The sequence below is a fragment of the Gorilla gorilla genome, chromosome 9 (assembly GCF_029281585.2).
Source record: "Gorilla gorilla gorilla isolate KB3781 chromosome 9, NHGRI_mGorGor1-v2.1_pri, whole genome shotgun sequence".
NCBI lineage: Eukaryota > Metazoa > Chordata > Mammalia > Primates > Hominidae > Gorilla > Gorilla gorilla.
In genome coordinates, this window is record NC_073233.2 from 109,460,140 (window position 1) to 109,482,748 (window position 22,609).

At 39.0% G+C, this 22,609-nt stretch overlaps 1 protein-coding gene across 2 annotated transcripts in view; it reads right to left on the reverse strand.

Annotated features, from left to right (window-relative positions):
* The window catches only part of TRPC6 (transient receptor potential cation channel subfamily C member 6), a 135,192-nt gene extending 112,967 nt beyond the window's left edge, over positions 1-22,225 (reverse strand). The window contains exon 1 of one of the 2 annotated variants that reach the window (XM_019035943.3): positions 20,067-22,225. In XM_019035943.3, coding sequence (XP_018891488.1) covers positions 20,067-20,236 — 170 coding nt within the window. In that variant the 5' untranslated portion in view covers positions 20,237-22,225. Of the gene's footprint in view, positions 1-19,906; positions 20,021-20,066 lie in introns of those variants that run through there. The other variant, XM_063693480.1, reaches the window with a different exon arrangement.
* Positions 22,226-22,609: the final 384 nt, after the last annotated feature.

Here is a 22,609-nt window from a genome sequence, read left to right on the forward strand (position 1 = left end):
ACCCAAGGAAATAGAATAGGATAAGAATGTGTTGAGTCACGTAGTTGTGAAAATACTGAGTGAGGGTTTACTCTGGACCAGAAGCTGCGTGAAGTGCTGAGGATGCTTGTATGTGTACGTGTCTGTCTTTTCCCATGTGTCTGCAAGAGTGGGGCAGGGCTGATATGTTAGAAAACTGAAGCTTAAGGAGTCTTGAAGAGTGAATAGGTTTTAGGTAGGAAAACATTACAAAAAATGTTAAAGCTGTTTATTGTCTGCAGGCTGTGTATGTCCTGTAAATCTTTTTTTTTTTTAATTTCTTGTTCCTAGTACAATAATTACTGCCTAATAGGTACTCACCATACATTCATTTAATTTATAAATTTTAAAAGTCAGTATGAATGGAGTGAGGATAAAGAGGATGGGAATATCTGCAAATGGGGCTGGAGGGAGAAGAAAAGAGAGGGGCAGGATGGGAGGAGACACTGTGGGTTTGTGCAAAACTGAGTACGCAGAGCATGAAGGAGGAAGTGAACACACAGAGGGGCTATAGAGCCAAGGTGAGGGCAGTACAGGCCTCTGCATCTGTCTACCCAAGAATCATCCAGCTAGTTTCATATTAAGTATTTTCCTTCTTTGTTCCATTTTCTACTTGTACATTTAGAGTGAGAAAGAGATGGCCAGAGGAAAACAGGGTTATATGTTTAACTGCGTGAAGCTACAGAAACAGAGAATGTTACTGCACGCATTGCAGGATTTAACAAACTTGTCCTTCTTCCTACTCCCACCTCCCCAATAAAGAATCCAATGTGAGACATCAGTTCGTAAAGCAAAAAAAAAAAAAAAAGACTGACATCTTTAATACTGAGTTTTATTATCTGTGAAGATGGCATATGCTTTTGCACTGTATGAATACTCTTTAATGTCTTTCAATACAATTTTAAATTTTATTCCATTAAAGCCATGTTTTTTGCTAGGTTTATTCCTCAAGTTTTGTTGTTTATGTGAACCATATATTTATTATGTTTTCTAACAGTTCATTGTTGATATAAATGAGTATGATTGATTTTATATAACAATCATATACATAACAATTTGCTGAACTCTCTTACTGTATCTAATAATTTTTCCATGGAATTTTTGAGCTTTATTATACAATCTTATGCTAATAGTGGCACTTTTATTTCTTCCTTTACAAACTTATTATTTTTATTTCTTTCACTTTCTATTGTGCTAGTTAATGCTCCAGTACATGCTTATAGAAGCAGCAGTGTAGACATCATTGTCTTCCTCCTGAATTTAAAAAGATATGCTTCCAATATAAAAGAAATTGAAGAAGGCACAAACAAATGGAAAGATATTCCGTGCTCATGGATTGGAAAAATCGATATTGTTAAACCTTTCGTATTACCCAAAGTGATACAGAGATTCAAAACAATATCAAAATTCCAGTAGCATTTTTCACAGAAATAGAAAAAAATTCTAAAATGTATACAGAACAACAAGAGAATCCAAACAGCCAAAGTAATCTTGAGAAAGAAAAACAAAGTTGGAGGCATCACACAACCTAATTTCAAATTATATTTGAAAGTTATAATAATCAAAACAATATGGTACTGATTTAAAAACAGACACATAGATCAATAGAACAGAATAGAGAGCCCATAAATAAACCGAAGCATATAGGGTTAAATAATTTTCAACAAGGGTACAAAGAAGACACAATGGAAGAAAAGATAGTCTCTTCAATAAATGATATGGAAAAACTGGATAGCAACACACAAAAGAATTAAATTGGACCCTTCTTACACCATACACAAAAATCAGCTCAAAATAGATTAAAGACCTAAAGATAAGATCTTTCCCTAGAAGAACACATAGGAAAAAAGCTCCTTGACATTTGTCTTGACAATAATTCTTTGGATATGACACCAAAAGCATAGACAACAAAAGCAAAAGTAAACAAGTAGGACTTCTTCAAACTAAAAGCTTCTGCACAGCAAAGAAAAAAATCAACAAATGAAAAGAAGTGTTCAAAACTACATAATATTCAGAAAAAGAAGAAACCAACCTAAGTGATAATGAGTTTAGTTAATAGCAAAATTTTCATCCTTTGGGGAAATTTTACCCTAAAAATCTTGGGTGATTTTAAAAAGGACAAATTTCCTCAATACTTCCTGAAATTACAGACTTGAAGTTTACACTGAGAATCCAAATGAGGAAGAAAGTCAACATTAAGATAAAAATAAAATTCTGAGAAATTCTTTTATCCTGTAATTCCAATATAAAATTATTGCAACAGGCTGTTCTTTAAGAAACAAACTGGAAGGGGAATTTTTTTAATATACTTTCTCAAAAAACAACTCCCTGACATTACTCTCCTGACATCTTATCAAGCATATCATATAGACCCATCATTTCTGCCCCTAAAATATATTAAGAGTAGCACCTTGTATATAATAGGTATTTGATGAAAACTTGCTAAATTAGAATGTACTATTTTCCAATTTATTTGACAATATCTGATCATTGTACCCTAAGTAGCATAATTTTTTAATCTTATGTTTGTTCTTGGATAAATACACAGTAACAGTTTCATAGGGAAACTATATTTTTAAAAATCATTTAAGTGATTCAGAAACATAACGAGATGTGAAAACCACTAATTAAAACATTTTTTAATCCCCATCATCTGGTGTACATGTTTAGACAAGGACTTGCTAATATTTTCTCTATGTTCATTTAATGCACAGCACTCTTTCTTCAGTAATATCTTTCGCCGTAAGTTTCTAGTAAATGGATATTAGATTCTTGCAGGTAAGAAGCGACATGAGGATAATTTCTAAGCCACTTTGGGTATATGGGGTATATTGTAATCTAATCTGAAAATGATTGGCCTCATTTCTAGAAGACAGATTACAATAAAAATCAACTAAATCACTTTGTAAGTTTTGCCTAGGCACAACATGGTACAAATCAAAATTATATTATCAATAATGTGTGACTTTTAGACCATTTTTTACTTACCCATTCTTTTCTAACTTTCTTGATTTTAAGTTGGATTTCTTCATTTCAGTATTTAAGATTTTTTTTCTGGAGATAATGAGCTTTGGCCTCAGGAACTTTAGTTTTCACAAATTCTTTCAACTTAAATAAAAATTTATACCCCTTTCCTCTTGTTATTAAAATAAAAACAAAAAAGATGTATCCCCATAGGTATTCTATCAACATGAAAAGAAAAAATGTTTATTTACATATCTTGTTTGTAGGATTGTTAAAAAATATTTAACAAGCACCATTTTAGAGATCAAGAATATATCACCCAGGTCTTATTACTCATCAAGGTTGCTGGCAAGATGACCCAGTAGGAACAGCTCCGGTCTGCAGCTCCCAGCGAGATAGACGCAGAAGGCAGGTAATTTCTGCATTTCCAATGAGGTACCCAGTTCATCTCACTGGGACAGGTTGGACAGTGGGTGCAACCCAAGGAGGGCCAGCCAAAGCAGGGTGGGGCATCACCTCACACCGGAAGCGCAAAGAGTCGGGGAACTCCCTCTCCTAGCCAAGGAAAGCCATTAGGGACTGTACCGTGCATTCCGGCCCAGATACTGGGCTTTTCCCACAGTCCTGGCAACCCGCAGACCAGGAGATTCCCTAGGGTGCCTGTACCACCAGGGCCCTGGGTTTCCAGCACAAAACTGGGCGGCCCTTGGAGCAAACACCAAGCTAGCCACAGGAGTTTTTTTTCATAACCCAGTGGCACCTGGAACGCCAGTGAGACAGAACCGTTCACTCCCCTGGAAAGGGGGCTGAAGTCTGGCTCGGGGCGGGGGGCGGGGGGGTCCAACCCCCATGGATCCCAGCAAGTTCAGATCCTCAGGCTTGAAATTCTCCTGGCCAACACAGCAGTCTGAGATCACCTGGGTGACTCTAGCTAGGTGGGGGGGAGGGGCGTCCGCTATTGCTGAGGCTTAAGGGGGCGGTTTTATCCTCACAGTATAAACAAAGCTGTGGGGAAGTTCCAAATGGGCGTAGCCCACCACAGCTCAGCAAAGCCCCTCAGGCCAGACTGCCTCTCTAGATTCCCTCCTCCCTGGGCAGGGCATCTCTGAAAAAAAAAAGCAGCAGCCCCAGTCAGGAACTTAGAGACAAAACCCCCACTCCCTGGGACAGAGCATCTAGGGGAAGGGGTGGTTGTAGGCACAGCTTCAGCAGACTTAAACGTCCCTGCCAGGCAGCTCTGAAGAGAGCAGCGGATCTCCCAGCACAGTGTTCGAGCTCTGATAAGGGACAGACTATCAGACTATCTCCGCAAGTGCGTCTCTGAACCCCGTGTATCCTGACTGGGAGACACTTCCCAGTAGGGGCCAACAGACACCTCATACAGGAGAGCTCTGGCTGGCATCTGGTGGGTGCCCCTCTGGGATGAAGCTTCCAGAGGAAGGAACAGGCAGCAATCTGGGCTATTCTGCAGCCTCCGCTGGTGACACCCAGGCAAACAGGGTCTGGAGTGGACCTCCAGCACATTCCAGCAAACCTGCAGCGGAGGGGCCTGACTGTTAGAAGTAAAACTAACAAACAGAAAGGAATAGTATTAAAATCAACAAAAAGGACGTCCACTCACAGACCCCTTCCAAAGGTCACGGACTTCAAATACAAAAGGTAGATAAATCCACAAAGATGGGGAGAAACCAGCGCAAAAGGCTGAAAATTCCAAAAACCAGAATGCCTCTTCTCCTCCAAAGGATCACAACTCCTCACCAGCAAGGGAACAAAACTAGATGGAGAATGAGTTTGACGAATTGACAGAAATAGGCTTCAGAAGGTGGGTAATAACAAACTCCTCAGACCTAAAGGAGTATGTTCTAAGCCAATGCAAGGAAGCTAAGAACCTTGAAAAAAGGCTAGAAGAATTGCTAACTAGAATAATCAGTTTAGAGAAGAACATAAATGACCTGATGGAGCTGAAAAACACAGCACAAAAACTTCGTGAAGCATACACAAGTATCATACATGCGAAATTGATCAAGTGGAAGAAACGATATCAGAAGATCAACTCAAAATAAAGCATGAAGACAAGATTAGAGAAAAAAGAGTGAAAATAAATGAACAAATCCTCCAAGAAATATGGGACTATGTGAAAAGACCAAATCTACGTTTGATTGATGTACCTGAAAGTGATGGGAAGAATGGAACCAAGTAGGAAAACATTCTTCAGAATATTATCCAGGAGAACTTCCCCAACCTAGCAAGGCAGGCCAACATTCAAATTCAGGAAATACAGAGAATACCACAAAGGTATTCCTCAAGAATAGCAACACCAAGACACATAATCGTCAGATTCACCAAGGGTGAAATGAAGGAAAAAATGTTAAGGGCAGGCAGAGAGAAAAGACTGGGTTACCCACATAGGGAACCCCATCAGACTAACAGCTAATCTCTTGGCAGAAACCCTACAAGCTAGGAGAGAGGAGGGGCCAATATTCAACATTCTTAAACAAACAATTTTCAAACCAGAATTTCATATCCAGCCAAACTAAGCTTCATAAGCGAAGGGCAAATAAAATCCTTTACAGACCAGCAAATGCTGAGAGATTGTGTCACCACCAGGCCTGCCTTATAAGAGCTCCTGAAGGAAACACTAAACATGGAAAGGAACAACTGATACCAGCCACTGCAAAAACATACCAAATTGTAAAGGCCATCAACACTAAGAAGAAACTGCAACTAACGGGCAAAATAACCAGCTAACATCATAATGGCAGGATCAAATTCGCACATAACAATATTAACCTTAAATGTAAACAGGCTAAATGCCCCCATTAAAAGACACAGACTGGCAAGTTTGATGAAGAGTCAAGATGCATCAGTGTGCTGTATTCAGGAGACCCATCTCACATGCAAAGACACACATAAGCTCAAAATAAAGGGATGGAGGAATATTTACCAAGCAAATGGAAAGCAAAAAAAAAAAGCAGGGGTTGCAATCCTAGACTCTGAAAACACAGACTTTAAACCAAGAAAGATCAAATGAAACAAAGAAGGCCATTACATGATGATAGATGGATCAATGCAACAAGAAGAGCTAACTATCTTAAATATATGTACACCCAATACAGGAGCACCCAGATTCATAGAGCAAGTTCTTAGAGACCTACGAAGAGACTTAGACTCCCACACAATGATAGTGGGAGACTTTAACACCCCACTGTCAATATTAGAGAGATCAAAGAGACAAAAAATTAACAAGGATATCCAGGACTTGAACTCGGCTCTGGACCAATGGGACCTAATAGACATCTACAGAACTCTCCACCCCAAATCAACAGAATATATATTTTTCTCAGCACCACATCAAACTTATTCTAAAATTGACCACATAATTGGAAGTAAAACACTCCTCAGCAAATGCAAAAGAATGGAAATCATAACAAACAAGTCTCTCAGACCACAGCGCAATCAAATTAGAATTCAGGATTAAGAAACTCACTCAAAACCGCACAACTACACAGAAACTGAACAACCTGCTCCTGAATGACTACTGCATAAATAACAAAATTAAGGCAAAAATAAAGATGTTCTTTGAAACCAACGAGAACAAAGACACAATGTACCAGAATCTCTGAGACACAGCTAAATCAGTGTTTAGAGGGAAATTTATACCACTAAATGCCCACAAGAAAAAGCATAAGAGATCTAAAATCGACACCCTAACATCATAATTAAAAGAACTAGAGAAACAAGAGCAAACAAACTCAAAAGCTAGTAGAAGACAAGAAATAAGTAAGATCAGAGCACAACTGAAGGAGATAAAGACACAAAAAATCCTTCAAAAAAATCAATGAATCCAGGAGCTGGTTTTTTGTAAAGATCAACAAACTAGATAGACCGCTAGCCAGATTAACAAAGAAGAAAAGAGAGAAGAATCAAATAGATGGAATAAAAAAAGATAAAGGGGATATTACCACCAATCCCACAGAAATACAAACTACCATCAGAGAATACTATAAACACCTCTATGCAAATAAAGTAGAAAATCTAGAATAAATGGATAAGTTCCTGGACACATACACCCGCCCAAGACTAACCCAGGTAGAGGTCAAATCCCTGAATAGACCAATAACAAGTTCTGAAAATAAGGAAGCAATTATTAGCCTATCAACCAAATAGAGTCCAGGACCAGATGGATTTACAGCCAAATTCTACCAGAAGTACAAAGAGGAGCTGGTACCATTTCTTCTGAAACTATTCCAAACAATAGAAAAAGACAGAATCCTCCCTAACTCATTTCATGAGGTCAGCATCATCCTGATACCAAAACCTGGCAGAGATACAACAAAAAAGAAAATTTCAGGCCAATATCTCTGATGAACATTGATCCGAAAATCCTCAATAAAATATTGGCAAACCAAATCTAGCAGCACATCAAAAAGCTTATCTACTATGATCCAGTTGGCTTCATCTCTGGGATGCAAGGCTGGTTCAACATACACAAATCAATAAATGTAATCCATCACATAAATAGAACCAATGACGAAAACCATGTGATGATCTCGATAGATGCAGAAAAGGTGTTTGACAAAATGCAACAGCCCTTCACGATAAAAACTCTCAAACTAGGCATTGATGGAATGTATCTCAAAATAATAAGAGCTATTTATGACAAACCCACAGCCAATATCATACTGAATGGGCAAAAGCTGGAAACATTCCCTTTGAAAGCTGGCAGAAGACAAGGATGCCCTCTCTCACCACTCCTATTCAACATAGTATTGGAAGTTCTGGCCAGGGGATTCAGGCAAGAGAAAGAAATAAAGCATATTCAATTTTGAAAAGAGGAAGTCAAATTGTGTCTGTTTGCAGATGACATGATTGTATATTTAGAAAACCCCATTGTCTCAGCCCAAAATCTCCTTAAGCTGATAAGCAACTTCAGCAAAGTCTCAGGATACAAAGTCAATGTGCAAAAATCACAAGCGTTCCTATACATCAATAACAGACAAACAGAGAGCCAAATCATGAGTGAACTCCCATTCACAATTGCTACAAAGAGAATAAAATACCTAGGAATCCAACTTGCAAGGGATGTGAAAGACCTCTTCAAGGAGAACTACAAACCACTGCTCAAGAAAAAATAGAGGACACAAGCAAAAGGAAAAACATTCCATGCTCATGGATAGAAAGAATCAATATTGTGAAAATGGCCATACTGCCCAAAGTAATTCATAGATTCAATGCTATCCCCATCAAATTACCATTGACTTTCTTCACAGAATTGGAAAAAACTAATTTAAATTTCATATGGAACCAAAAAAGAGCCCGCATAGCCAAGTCAATCCTAAGCAAAAAGAACAAAGCTGCAGGCATCACGCTACCTGACTTCAAACTATATTACAAGGCTACAGTAACCAAAACAGCATGGTCCTGGTACCAAAACAGCATGGTACTGGTACCAAAACAGATACACAGACCAATGGAGCAGAACAGAGGCCTCAGAAATAGCACCACACATGTACAACCATCTGATCTTTGACAAACCTGACAAAAACAAGAAATGGGGAAAGGATTCCCTATTTAATAAATGGTGTTGGGAAAACTGGCTAGCCATATGCAGAACTGAAACTGGATCCCTTCCTTACACCTTATACAAAAATTAATTCAAGATTGATTAAAGACTTAAACATAAGACCTAAAACCATAAAAACCCTAGAAGAAAACCTAGGCAATACCACTCAGGACATAGGCATGGGCAAGGACTTCATGACTACAACACGAAAAGCAATGGCAACAAAAGCCAAAATTGACAAATGGGATCTAATTAAACTAAAGAGCTTCTGCAAAGCAAAAGAAACCATCATCAGATTGAACAGGCAACCTACAGAATGGGAGAAAATTTTTGCAATCTATCCATCTGACAAAGGGCTAATATCCAGACTCTACAAAGAACTTAAGCAAATTTACAAGAAAAAAAAAACCCATCAAAAAGTGCGCAAAGGGTATGAACAGACACTTCTCAAAAGAAGACATTTATGCAGCCAACAAACATATGGAAAAAAACTCATTAGAGAAATTCAAATCAAAACCACAAATTAAAACCATCTCACGCTTGTTATAATGGTGATCATTAAAAAGTCTGGAAACAACAGATGCTGGAGACGATGTGGAGAAATAGGAACACTTTTACACTGTTGGTGGGAGTGTAAACTAGTTCAACCATTGTGGAAGACAGTGTGGCAATCCTCAAGTGTCTAGAACTAGAAATACCATTTGACCCAGCAGTCCCATTACTGGGTATATACCCAAAGGATTATAAATCATTCTACTATAAAGACACATGCACACATATGTTTATTGCAGCACTGTTCACAATAGCAAAGACATAGAACCGACCCAAATGCCCATCAATTATAGACTGGATAAAGAAAATGTGGCACATATACACCATGGAATACTATGCAGCCATAAAAAAGGATGACTTCATGTCCTTTGTAGGGACATGGATGAAGCTAGAAACCATCATTCTCAGCAAACTAACACAAGAACAGAAAACCAAACACCGCATGTTCTCCCTCATAAGTGGGAGATTAATAAGGAGAACACATGGACACAGGCAGGGGAACTTCACACACTGGGGCCTTTCAGGGGGTGAGGGGCTATGGGAGGGATAGCATTAGGAGAAATACCTAATGTAGATGACGGGTTGATGGCTACAGCAAACCACCATGGCATGTGTATACCTATGTAACAAACCTGCACGTTCTGCACATGTACCCCAGAACTTAAAGTATAATTAAAAAAAAAACTCATCAAATGACCTAAGCTCCAAGAATATAAAACTCCAATAATGTATTTCTAAAAATGCTAAGATGAAAACTTGATACCCTAAAGGCAAAATCTAGTGATACAGTATGACGTCCATAGAGGAAAGAATTGTAGAGATAAGACCAATACACTGAAATCATTTTGTATAAGGCAGGCATTAATTTATTCATTTCACAAATATTTCTTGAGTCCCTACCAGATGCTAGTCATTTTTTTACAGAGTACCTCCTTTCCTCATCGAACTGGTATTCTACTTCAGAGGAAGTGTAGAACAGTAAAGGTAAAAGCAAACAAGCAAATAAACAAAACAGTCAAATATGAACCCAAATCCTGGCTGAGATACTTAAGAACCATTAATTCTTTGGCAAATTATTTTACCTTTCTGAACTTCTTTTTCTGCATTTACAAGTAGAAATAATATTACCAACCACACAGGTTTGTTGTGAGGATTAAATAAGCTAATGTAAATAAAGCTAGGGCCTGGCATAGTCTTATCTGTGTTTTCAAGTCAGCTAGAGAATAAAATCCAAACTTCTTAGCTTTTGGACAGATCATAAGCAATACTGTTTGCCTTGTAATCTTTCATGTTTCATCTTCGTTCTCATTTACAGTAACTCTAGCCCACTGAACATATTTCATTGAGTCTAAGACACATATTTCTCCCATTTTAACTTTTCTACATACAACATGTCTTATAATCCAAGCCTTCTTGCAATCGCTGTCAGTCAAGTGTCAGTCATTACCGTGACATAGTTTTCATCGTCAGTGCATGTGCCAACATTAAAAACAATGGCATCCAGAGTTTCAGAATGAATGGCATGGCTTGAAAAAAATCCTGGGAACAGTAGTGAAGCTCCTTTCAAGCCTAAGAAACAAATACGTGTGTGTGTGTGTGTGTGTGTGTGTGTGTGTGTGTGTGTGTGTGTTGAGAAGGGTGGAGAGTACGTAAGGAACAGTGTTGAATCAGATTTGTTTAGCAACATTCTGGAACTGTTACTCAAAACAGGCTACTTATGTGTAATTGCAAAGTCAGTTTAATTGTCTAGCACCAAAAGCTTTTGGTCTATTATGGATTCTTTAGATTGTTTTAAAGAAATCCTTCATCATCAATGTCCTTTTGGCACAGAGCACAATCCTGTGGAAAAATATGGGCACTGAAGCTTCTGAGTTGAAAAGCGATTCTGAAGACTCCATCCCCAAATGTGAAGGAACTTAGGAATACCATAACAAATTTGTTTATTTTTTAATTATGTGCATAAGAGTTATATATGATCCAAATCTATATCTAATTGAGTATAAAGAACTGTTTTAAGAGGTAAAAAATAAAAATCTAAGATACAATTTAACTGATAACACTTCTTTTTGCTTATTTCTTAAAGATACATAAAATGTCAGAGCAGGTTACAATTGATAGAAGCTTAGACTTCATGCTATATGGTATTCATTGGTTACCCTAAAATGGTGCCTAACATACCAAAGGAACTTAAACAAATGTTTGTTGAAATAAATTAAGAATCTTTCCAGATGGAATACAGTGTCTGGCCCTGAATGCCCCTCCAAAAAAAGGGTTCCTGCAGAAATCCCTCCCCTAGGTAAGTGTGGGGATTTTCTTACTGCCCAGGATCAGCTTTTTATAGCTGCTTCTGCCACGATCTACTCTGTACAAAATTCTGTTTCAAGAAGGCTAACTCAGTAATAACAAAAATGATATTTAGCTATAACAGTTTAGCTCCCTAAAAGAATTTTTAAGTTACCTTTAGAAATTGCCATTTCTAATTCTTATTTTGACTCCTAACTCTCAAGATAGTTTTATTAGCGATTCCCATGAAAAGAACTCTTCCTAGTTTTTTTGTTTTTTCTTTTTTGTGTGAAGGTTTTGTGCTACTACAAGTCAGGACAAAATGCTTTTTGTATCACAAACCAAAGCTGGTGCAATTGAAACATGAACTCTGCTTTGAATAGGCAGTCAATCTTAACATGACTATCCACACTGTAATTGATTCCTGGCAACTTATATTTTTAGATGAATACCATGTAAATGCTTTAAAAATTATGCAAATCTTGTGGTTAAATCCCCAGTTTCACACTGTCATGTGAGTCAATGTCTCTAAAACAACCTGCATTATAGCATAGAAGCAGTTTTATCCACATGATGGCAATGAAAAGTAAAAGAAAGCCTTGCCTTTTGCAATCTTTAGTCATGATCAGTTTGTGGATCTTTGGTAACATTAGCAATCGACACACAATTTTGTTAACATTCATAGTCTTCCTTTGGTGACAAAGACTGGTAATTTTTCAAAACCTAGTTTCACTCTTTATTGAAATAAGAGATAAAACAAAATCCTTTGCTCTTCCCTTTCTTTCTTCCCATTTGTGCCAACTGCTAGCTGTGTAGCATTTGGCAAGTCACCTACCTTCTTTTTACTGTCATTCTTTTTTCTTATCAGTAAAGTGAGGATTATAAAAATGCATATCTCATAGGTTTGTGATACGGATTAAATGAGTTAATACCTACAAAGCACTTGGAGAAGGGCCTAGCACACAGAAGTCGCTAATAAATCTAGCTATTATTTCTATTCTTGCTGGACATAATCATATAAAATCAACAGAGATGAGTGAATAAATAGATTAATGAATTAATGAAAGAAGTGAGATATAAAGCTTGACCTCCAAAGATGGCTAAGATTTCAACAGAAAGAGAAAGTGGGGGTTAAACATACTTATTACTGCTATTTATGCCCTTTTCTTCCAGTCTTCTATCCGTACCCAGGATATAACTTAGATATAATGAGCACAGCACAAGGAATGTTGGTTCAGTAGATCAGAGCCAACGTGTGGCTTTCCAAATTCCTATGAAAAGGGAGAAGAGAAGGAATGGGGGTGAGTGCGCTTTTGAAGAGCATAATCCACCTGTATCCAGCTGTGCCTGGCTGAATACTGAGAGAATAGAGGACTGAGATATGGGATACTGAGAGAATCTGCCAGCCCCATGGTCCACATGTTCCAGCCCCAAATATATTGGGTTTTGCCCACCTGACAACAACCTACTGGCTGTGTAACTTTCTGCACATTGTTTAACATTTCTAAATTTCAGCATTGTTCTTTATAAAACGGATGCTAAAAATAGCTGAGTAGATGCTCTGAAGATCAAATTACATTTGTATGACAGCTAGAAAAGAACCTGCTACAGAATAGGTATTCAAAAAATGTTAGTTGCCCCAAATATATATAAATATTTTGGATTAGTCCTCCACAGAAACAGCAACTTACATTAAACTGTATGTAATTCTAGTTAACATCATTTCTCCTCTTTGTCATGGCTGAGAGCTGAATTAGGTGGAGAACAGTTATGCTGCAATCATATAGGTTGTTTGAGTATGTATAACACTCATTTCTGTATTCTGCTCTAAACAGAGATTCCATAAGAACTTGTGATTCAGTCAGTTCCAATGGCTTAAAGCCTCTTGAGCAGCATACCAAATTTTAGATGCCAAAGTTTAATTGAAATTTGGCATATGGATGAACACTTCTGCATGTATTGAAAGCCATCAGAAGATTCCTAAACAAAGAGCAATCACACACATGGTAATTTTATCCAACTGGAACCAATTATATTTGGCATTTTTTATGAAAGAGGGAGAAAAATAAGAATGGACTCAAGAAAATGTTTTCCTTTTATGACTTTTACCTTCTTTAAGATGAATTGCCTTATGAAGTTACTTCTTACAACTCAAGGAGCATAAACTGTCTAGAGAAAAAAAATTATGCAATGTCTTCCTGGAGGCAAACATTTTGTTACAGAATAAATGTGGACTTTTAAGCACATCTGGCAATCATTCCACAATCTACAATGCTGGCACCCTAAAAATGCTTCACGATAATAATATGTTACCAGTAGAGTTGATTACTTCAAGCCAGGGGAGGTTTCAACACAAAACAGGTCGTTTCCATGCAGAATACAGAGCTTCAAAGTCATCAGCTATGAGACCCACCATTAATTCAAGTGGTTGGGGGAGATGATTACTCCTAACAGAAGGGGAGCCAGATTCGAAGGTGGTTTTTACACGTGCTTTTCCCCTGGAAGAGCAAGCTTCCACACTGCAATCTTTCACCAAAGTCCAGGTCTTGGCTTTATGGTTATAGATGCCATTTCAAAGGGTATACTAGATTATAGGATTCTTTCTGCGTTCTAGACCACTACATATGTATAAGAAATCATTGTGTCACACATGTTCTCTCTTATTGATTTCACTTACCATTCAATAAATATGTCTTGTTAAGAAAATCAGCCCTTTAATTTTATTTGGAAATACCTCGTACTGCTGCTGGACTCTCATGTTCTGATGTGACTGCCCCTTTGGGGTCAGAGAGTAAAGCCACACTTCTGTGGGTCAGTGGTGGTATCTTTGCTTAAAGGAGTAGACATATCTAATGTCAATCATCTAGGAAAGAAGGAGAATTTTAAAAAGAAATAAAGTTTGGAAAATAGATATTACACCAAAGAAAAAGGTTGTGGCGGGAGGTGGGGAGGCAGTCATTCTTCAGTCTGGGCTAGGACTAAGCACTAGATTGATTGAGGACGGTCTGCAGAGGGAAAACAAGAACGCTCGCTGCCAGATAGATGATGCTTGGGGCCAGGCAAGGGTCAATCCCTAGGAGACTCCATAAATGAGCTGGAAGAGCAGTTATAGCCAGCCAGGAGTTTTTCCCTTTTTATTAATTCTCTTTGGTAAAGATATAGCCTCGCCTCAGGTGTGCAGAGGGAACTTTAACGGAAGAGCCTCAGGCTAGAGAGCTAAAAGAAGAGTAGTATGCTGGTGGCAGTAGTGACTGGTGAAAGATTCCCTGAAAGATGAGTCTTTGTGACAGGCAGCTGGAATACAAGATATAGGTATCTCTTTTGATGTGGACATTCACTCTTCTGCCCAACTTAGCTGATCCAGATGCTATTTCATTAAAGTAGCTGGCATCATTTTATTTCTTATTTGAATAAATATCAAGGAGGAGGAAATCTCTTTGTTGAGGAATAGATTAAATGGTACCTTCTCTCTGCTAGGCACTGTGTTAAGATACGGGGATGAAGGACAGACCCACTTCTTGTGGCTTACATTCTAGTCAGAGGAAAAGGTCGTGTGAACAAATAAATGTAAAAATGTGTAACAGATGTTTCAATTAACATGGTTGCCAAAAACAAGGGAGAGATAACAAGGATATGATAATTTAATATGATGCATAGGACTGAGTCCATGTTCTTCAATCTTAAACTTCTTTAAGAGACTAGTTACCCTATTGGCAAGTAATATCAGGAAAGATTCTCTAGCCTACAGTCTGAATTTTTCATTCCCTTATTATCAATGTGTTCAATACTAACTTTTTTTTGCCTGGAGAAAAGAAAGCAATATGTGGGGGATTTTACTTGTGGTCTCTAACATTACATTACCTTTCTTAAACTGGGAATTCAAACTCTGGATCTTATTTTCATAAATGGGGTTCAGGTCACCCAAAACCCTCTTGAAGTCAATAAAAATTTTAAAGGATCTGTGACCCATTTTTTCAAAGTCATTTTTTGTTTTTTTCATATGAGAGGATAGAATTAAGAATCACTTTGAGTTTCCTCTAAGACTGTGATGCAATAAGTCACCTTTTAAAAATATTTAGTACATATCCATCGGAGACCTTATCAGCAGTGGAGCACTGACTCCATTAATAACAAGAGAGTAAACCTTTTATGTAATGGAAAAGCCATAGTTCTTACAAGCTATACATTCTTTAACCAAGGTAATATCAAAATATATTATGAGTGCATTTCCACTGTAAATACTTTGAATTTTAAAACTCTCTCATTCAAATCTCTATGTTTTCATTAATTTTTAGTATTTCCTCTTGTCTTTGGTGTTCTGCAATTTAAATGATACGTTTAAATGGGTTTATTTTTCTGTTTTACAATAATACTGGTATACTTCATAAACATGAAAATTCATTATTTCTGGAAAATCCTTACCCATTATCTATTCAAGTGTTGCCTCTCCCACTTCTATATGTATTCTCTTCCTGGAACTCTTACCTTCTAGCTCCATTACTCTTAACAATGTTCATACAAAATATTTTTATGTCTCTGCATTTTGGGTATTATCATCAATTATGCTCTAATCTGCATTTAGCCCTTCCATTAATTTTTTTTAAGAATTGTATTTTTTACTTATAGATGTTCTATTTGTCCTTTTCTTTAAAAATGTCATTTTTTTCTTAAGGTTTGATTTATTCTTTTATATTGTCAACATTTATACGTACTTTTAAATATTCTTTTTCATGTTGTTGTATTATCTCAACTTTTTAAAAAATCCACTAACTACTGCATGTCTTATATCTACTCACTCATGGTCGATTGAGTCCATGGTCCACTGACTCTCACTCTTGGTCGATTGTTTCCTTGTGTGTTTTGTTATTCATTATAGCAAGCGTATCTTTAGCAGGACTTGCTTTCTTCTTGAAAAGCCTAGGCAATCTAGATGCTTGATACTAGTCTTTCATAACGATTTTGTGTTTTACTCTTATAGGAGCCTCAGGAGTATTTTCCATGTTGACAATTTCTAGGCTAGTTAGGTAGGGTATAAAAACAAAAACCCCAAAAACGATATTCTCAAGGGGGAGTGTTCTTTTCTTCTTACTGTTAAAGTTTCCTGTTCTCACTCTATGCTGGTGGGCATATATTTCTAGCCTACATTTTTATTTAATGGCTTTATGCAGGGCACAGGGGTATCTCAGTTCCAGCTCTCTGCCTCATCTGGCACCAAGAGTTTACCTTCTTTCTGTCTCGTATGGACATCAGATTCCAGGCTTCTTGGTCACTGGGACGCATAACTCACAGGGCAACCACATCATCACTTCACAATCTATACTTGCTTTTAATGTCTTTGTTCTTAGCACATGGTAGATTACCCTTTTATTTTTCACAAAATTGGGAGATGTTTTAAAATCATTTAAAATCTTTTATTCAGTACTGCTAGGTGTCTGTAACCATAAATTTTTCAGATTGTCTCAGTCAGCTGAATTGCCAGTGCTTTAGTTTACAGTTTACTGTTTCATTATTCATAATCAATCAATTACTCCTTCCCAAGCAGAAAGTTTAGTTGGACTGTGATTTCAGATCCTGAGATTTTAGAAATGCTTAACTTTTTTAAATGTCTGGGATTCTTCCCCAAGTTCAGCAGTGATGAACTGTAAACATATCTTTAAAGTTCTAAATAAAGGAAATCTGAAATGCCTCCTGGGACCTTGGCAGGACATGGGCCTTTCTTGCTAATCACCATTACAAATTGATCACAATAGAGAATATTAATTGATTTGCTATTGAAAGTTGAATAAAGAGAAAATCTGAGCCATTTTCTCCTAAACACCATTTCAATTTATTACCACTTTAACTATTAAGGCCTTATTGCACATAATTGCTCACAAATAAGATAATTTACCATAATTTTCAGTTTTACTACTGAAAACTGAAGCCCCACAAATATAAATAAAAACTGAAGCCCCATTACTGAAGCCCCATTACTACTGAAGCCCCATAAATATATGTAAAAAGTTTTTCTAAATAAGAAAACTATGAAACAGAAATTTTTGGCAAGAGTCATGGAATTTATTCCACAGAAATGACAACTTACAAAGACTTGGGATCTTATAAGGGAAAATATCAATGATTTGAGAAATGGCAATATTCATATCTAAAATGTACTAGTGATTGCCACTTTCAGAAATGATACACCTCCCACTATGAAATTGTATAAATCACAAGTCAAAAGCATATGGAAGAGTTGATTTCTACTCTACCAGAGGGAGTAATTTTCTTTAGCTCTTTCTCATACATCATAGGTGTGAAGTACTTTTGTTTCTTGGTTAAAATTTTTCCGTTAGTTGATTATTCAACTGGAAAAAATTAAAACCTTGTCAGAGAAAACAGTGGATGAAATGTAACTATAGAAACTTTTGGAAATAATAGATTCATATAAAACCAAACTCAAATTCTAGAGCATGGCTCACTCTTACATGTATTATAGTACCTCTGACATCACGCAGAGGGTGGATGTTATGAATTGAAGCACATTATAATATTTCTGTTCATCACTCTGCTGCTCAGTTCTATTTATTAAGAATAGTCCAGGATTCTTGAACTAAGGGAATATTCACTAAATACTGCATGTTGAGGACAGCCTGGGTAACATAGTGAGAACTTGTAGCTAAAAAATGTAATAACAATAATTAGACAAATTAGGCAGTAAGCCACATTTGAAGAAAGCACTGGGAAGAGTTTCCAGGACAACTTGGAATTATTACTTTATTTAGTCTCTCTCACTACTGATATATAACCACAAGGTTTTTAATCAAATCATTTTTTGACAGACACAGCGACAAGTGATTATAGGGATTATAGAATGAAAAAAGGTTTTGTTCATGGAGCAGTCTAATTTTTAAAAAGCCGTATAAATTTTTAGTCACCTAGTTTAGCCAGGAGGTAATGTTGCCAAACCTATAACCCTCAGACATCGGAGATCTCAAGTTTAAACCAATAAAAATTCCATCTATGTCTTAAACTTACACCTTCAAAGTACATTTTAAAATAGCAGCATTTCAGAATATCCAAGATTTATTGATTTTTCTTTCTATTCTTGTTTTTTCTTGTCATATATCACCTTGCTATTCAGAGGGTGGTCCACAGACTAGCAACCTTGTCATCATCTGAGGGATGTCAGAAATGGAGAATCTTGGGCTGTACCTAAGACCTGCCTTCTCAAAATCTGCATTCTAACAAGATTTCCACATGATTTGCATGCTAGCCATTAAAGTTGGAAAAGTCTGTACTATGAGACATAAAAATATCTTCTAATTTAACACATCAAGTGTAAGATTTCTTTGAGGGATGATGAAATTGTCCTGGAATTAGATATTAGTGGTGGCTGTACAACTTTATGGATATATTAAAAATAGTGCATTGTACAAGTTAAATGGGGGAATTACGTGGTATGGGAATTATGTCTTGAACTTTTAAAAAGAAAAACATATACATAATTGTAAATGCTCTTAACTTGCACAGCACACAGATGAATGAAACCAGTTCTAACTATTTTCCTTTATCTTTGAGAAAAATTAGATGCTCCCTTTACTGGGGCTCACCTCTTACTTCGAAAGGGCACCGCAGCAGGGCTTGAGGCTGGGCAGCCCTGATACAGCACCCACCTATCAGGAGGGTCTGCCAGGCGCCTATGGGGTGAAATCCTCCCTCCAACTAAAGCTGTTTATAGAGCTGAGAACCTCGGGAAACCGCTTGCGGGTGGATGTGACAAGTCAGGAAACTTGACTACCCAATCACCCAAAGGGGCAATGGGACAGAAATGCTATCTGCCCGCTGCACATGTGGTCACAGCGGTGTCGGGGAAGCGGAGTCTTTTCTTCTGGAGTCCACTCTGCTTACTCCCTACCTCCCCTCCCGCCACCCACCCAGCTAAAAGATAATACCCTAGATTCATAAACAAAAGCTTGCAGTTACCCACAGCCCAATACAAACGACCCCGACGCCCTCACTTCTATAGCCCGTGAGTCTCCCAGCCCCTAACAGGCTCGTCTCCCCAGACGCCCCGGGTGAAAAGGTTCGCGCCGCCGGTGGAGAGTCCTGTTGGTTCTATTTCTGTCTTCACTCCAAGGCCCCAGGACCGGGGAGAGGTCCTGGTCTAACTTTGGCTGTCCCACGGTCCAAGGACCTAAGCGCTCAGCCCGAAACGCTAAGCCAAGCGTGGAGACCGCCGGGCGCACCCAGCACCCAGGCAGCTCCAACCCTTGGAGTTCTAGTCATCTCTCCCACATACGCTAAGAGTCACCCGGGCGCACATCTGAATCAGCCCCCTGTTCAGATCACGCCTGTTACGTAGCGATCCTGTCTCTTGGAGAGCGCAGGATGAAGGGGTCTGGAGAAATCGACCACCCATCTAATCACCTGCAGTGGTGTTGGTACTATGCGGTCTCACTCTCGTGGGCAAACATATCCATGCGTACCTACGAGGAGCAAACCTAGACACCCCCGCCTCCCCCACTCCCCGCGCGCCCCTCCACTCACTCAGGTCCCAGCCCTGGCTCTCGCGGACCTCCCAGCACCGTCCTAGGAGGTACACACGCGGGTTCAGGACGCGCGCGGACCGGACTCGGCCACTCCCGCGAGAGCACAACCTCCCTCCGCGCAGCCCGCGCCCGATCCGCCCCGCGTCGCCGGCACTCACAAGCAGGGGTAGTAGCCGTAACAAGGCAGCGGGGCTTGCGGGCAGCCGTCTTCTCCCAGCTCCGAGTCCATGAGCAGATAGTCCTGGCTCTCGTTGCGCCGCGCACCGGCTCCGACAGCGCCCCGGGGAGAACTGCCCCTCCGGGGCCCGAACGCCGGGCTCTGGCTCATGGCGGGAACGCCCGACTGGCCTGGGCCCCGCTCCCGGGGGAGCCGAGTGGGCAGTTCCAGCGGGGACCCGGTGCGGAGGGTTCGCGTCAGCGGCCGAACTGGTGCTGGGCAGACCGGTGCCCAGGGTACGGCGATGAGGCAGGGGGTGCAGACGCCCGCCGCAAGTGGCTCGCCCACTAGCCCGGGGAGAAGTCACCACTTAAGGGGGTGCAAAGAGGACCTTGACCTGAGCAGGTCAGGCCGAGGAGACCCCGCGAGGATGCGTCTGGGGCGCCCGGGCAGAGAGGGCACAGGCGGGGCCGCTGGTGGTAGCGAAGCGTAAGAGCGGAGAGCAAGGGAGACGGAGCTGAAGAGTTACTATGTCAACAGAGACTCTCCAGCCCTCAGCTCCCGCCTTCATCCCCCGCATTCTCCGTCAAGATTCCCACCTTTAAAGGGATCCGAGCGACGTTCTAGAAAGCAGCCAAAGCCTGTCCTGTAGCCACAACTTTCAGGAGGCGGTATGAGCCTGAACTAGGAGGAGCCAGGCACGCACTCTTTTTTTCCCCTCTACTATTTAGTTGGCTCATTTAGTAAGGATACCAACTGCGGACTTTCTAGGAAGCTTCCTTTAAGAACCACTCTCAAAGAGCCAAGGAAACCTGTTCCTTAAAAGGGACACGAGCCTCTTCTTTCTCCAGACTGCCTTCATTTTCTTTGGGCATTTTCTCTCTTACTCTCAACTCATAAAGTTATTATGACTCTGCTTTAAAAATGAACAACGTTCTATGTTCCCAACGCCAGATGTTCCCAGTTCCTGAGAAAACCAACAAAAATAGGCAAGCATTTTCCAATGATACCGATAAAGAGGCCAACAACCTGCTTACTTCAGAGAAAAAATTTTCCTTCCATCACTGCGAATGCAAGAATGATTTCTCTGCCAGATGTTTCCCACGTTTCCAAGCTGTTTTTATTTTTAAGACTTAGTTTTAAATTCTGATTAATATGCATACGTGTGAGAAGTAAAAACTTGTCAACAAGGATGAATCAGTATTTGTAGACCTTTAAGCAGTAGTAGCCAATTAAGAATCCATTCATTAAGTCAACAAATATTTAATGAATGCCAACTGCGTTTCAAATCATTTCGGAATTCGGAGGCAAACAAGCAGATGAGGCACCTGTCTGCCCTCATAGAGCTTTCATGGCAGAAAGGGGGACCAATTAAATAAGCAAATGAAAAATATCAAGGACAAATGCTACAATGAAAATAAAACAGGTTGATGTGATGGCAGCTGGTGAATGACTACTTCAGATGAGATGGTTAAAAGAGGCCCCTCCAAGGAGGTGCTCGTTGAGACATGCACGGCAAGCAGCCAGCCATGAAAAGATCAGAGGCCCATTGCAATTGGATGAAAGAAAGCCAGACTGAAATCTGTCTGCAAAGGTGCCTTTGCTTCCCATGAACAGGTGGACAACAAAATGAATGTTGGAAGTGTGGGAAAATGCAATTGATTTGATAGAGGGGAAAAGAGCTCACACATTTAGCAACTTCTGAGTTTGCCTTTAAATTTAGAACTGAAACTCAGAGAGAGCAGAAACCACTGTGTCCTGAGGATCCAGCTTTGTATTTGACACAGGTGTGTAGGGTGCATGCATGCATGCATGGGTGGGTGAGTGAGTGGGTGGGTGGATGGATGGATGGATGGATGGATGGATGGATGGATGGAAGGAATATGGAAAAAATAAGAAAATGCTCTTGGCCCTGGAAAGAACATTTTCCCTGGGGAAACAAACAACCCTGCATCATTCTGAAGTCTGTTCTTTCTGATTTAACAGCCTTCCTTTTTGATCTTTCAACATGTGGAGCCATGATTTAAAATTCTTATAATTTTCTAGTTACTGTACCTAGCAATAAGATATTCTTCCTAAAATTTGTTTGTGGCAACTGCTATCTGTAAGTATTCATTAGCTTTGATGCTTGAATGAATTAATCAATAAATGTTTAGTTAAACAGTGCCAAGGTAGTCTCTTTGGCAACACCAAGTATGGGGAAAACATTCATGGGAAAAGTAATATTCAAAGGTTTTCTACCCAATTCAAATTCTGTGAGTTAAAGCCAAATTAGTAAACACTTGTAGTGTCAGTTGAAGTGTTAACCTTTCACATAAAAAGAAAAAAAACAAAAACTGAGACATAATTTATTTTGCTGTTGTTACACTTTTTCATTCAGAGGTAACAACTTTCACACTGAAAAAATTACTACAGTAAACTTTTATTCTGACATCAATTTATCGTGTGGTAAGATAAGACATGTTTTTCTCTGTTTTTTTTTTTTTTGAATTATAGTGAGTACTAGACCAACAAGCCCAGTCATTTATTGAGTACCCAGAAGGA